This window comes from Grammomys surdaster, unplaced genomic scaffold (assembly GCF_004785775.1).
Source record: "Grammomys surdaster isolate TR1022 unplaced genomic scaffold, NIH_TR_1.0 99, whole genome shotgun sequence".
NCBI classification, from domain to species: Eukaryota; Metazoa; Chordata; class Mammalia; order Rodentia; family Muridae; genus Grammomys; species Grammomys surdaster.
The window spans coordinates 24,233-25,747 of NW_021604578.1; the positions used below are offsets into that span (position 1 = coordinate 24,233).

Genomic DNA, 1,515 nt, shown 5'->3' on the forward strand with positions numbered 1-1,515 from the left:
GAAGTGTATTTTTTTTTTGATAAAAACCGTACAACTTTTTATTGTTAAGTCAAAGAGGTATCAAAATTAAAGCAAAACTTACAGGGTAAGACTTAAGGAAACTACTACGGAGCATCAGAGGAAGTGAAGTGGAACTAGGCGCAGGGAAATTATGAATTAATGAACACAGGAAGGAGAAGGAGGGAACAGTGAGAATGTGCAGAAGATTCTAGGGGAGAGGATCTGGCGTTACTTTGCTCTCTCACAAGCCCCTAGGGAAATGAATAACGGGAGAAGATGTCTAAGCTCCACTGTGTACTTAAGAGTCATCCTCCCCATTGGTGCTGTCTCTGTTATCTTCTCCCTCCTCAGGTTCTTTTTCATCATCCTTCAACTCCAGCTGGTCATCCCCCCGATCTTCATTATCATCATCATCCAGCAGGTCACCCTCCTCAGCAGAGTCATCTGCACCTGCCTCAGACTCCAGCTTCACATTAGTCTCATCTTTCTTCACAGAGGCACTTCTCTGCTCTTCTTCGGACTTTTCATTCTTCATCTCTACTGCTTGTTTGCTTTGTTCTTTTTCAATTTCTTCCAGGCTTTCCAGAAGAGAATCCACTTTTTGTTTTATCTCAGTCAGCTCCTTTTTAATGGCCTGAAGGTCATAACCTTTCAACTTTCCAGACTTGGAAGAAGATCCCCGTTGTCCACTCTTCGAATTGAATCCACTTTTGCCCCTTCGTGAGGTGTTCCCTGACACACGCTGGCGTTTGGAAGGCACCACAGCTCGAGCAATAGGAGGAGGAGGAGGAACACATGCTGGGTAACTGTACATCCTGTCATAATAATCCCGTTGAAAGTCATAGTCCAAGTCAAATGAGGAACCGTACATCTCCGCTGCAGATCCTTTCACACCTGCTTTTCCTCGGTTCACTTTTGGCTCTGCAGCCAGGTTAATATGTAAAACCTGGCCGGCGATCATTCTGCCATCCTCTCCAGCTACAGCAGCTCGGGCATTTTTTTCATTAACATACTGGACAAAGGCAAAGCCCTTATGCACAGAGCAACCCACAATTTTGCCATACTTTGAAAATATGGCCTCCACATCAGACTTCTTGACCACCAGAGTATTGAGATTCCCAATGAAAACACGGGAATTCATGGACTGAGGATCTGTCTTGTTGGTAATATTGCTAGCCATCTCCTTTGATGATGAGGTTTCTCACAAAGCTGAAAATGTAGCTGACGATCAAAAAAAATCTCACAAGAGTTAGGAGAGAGAGAAGAGAGAAGAGACTGCCTCTCCTACTGCAGGTCTACGCCGCGACGCCGGAGCTACAACAGCAAGGAGCCACACGACCGTTCGCTCTCCCTCTCCTCACAGAATGGCCCCCGAGCTCCTCTAGAAGTGTAATTTTAATTCACATTTTACCTCCATTTTATTTTTATGTTCTATAGGTTGATTCCATCAGCAAATATTTACTGAGCAAGTACAATTATGTTCTGGACAATCAGGATTCCTTTATAGAGCCTGGG

General features: G+C 44.5%; 1 protein-coding gene across 1 annotated transcript; it reads right to left on the reverse strand.

Moving 5' to 3' along the window:
• Positions 1-298: 298 nt before the first annotated feature.
• Positions 299-1,264, reverse strand: LOC114635769 (heterogeneous nuclear ribonucleoprotein C-like). Its single transcript, XM_028784206.1, has one exon. It carries the CDS (start codon positions 1,178-1,180, stop codon positions 299-301), a length of 882 nt encoding a protein of 293 aa, XP_028640039.1. The 5' UTR covers positions 1,181-1,264.
• Between the last annotated feature and the right edge of the window lie 251 nt (positions 1,265-1,515).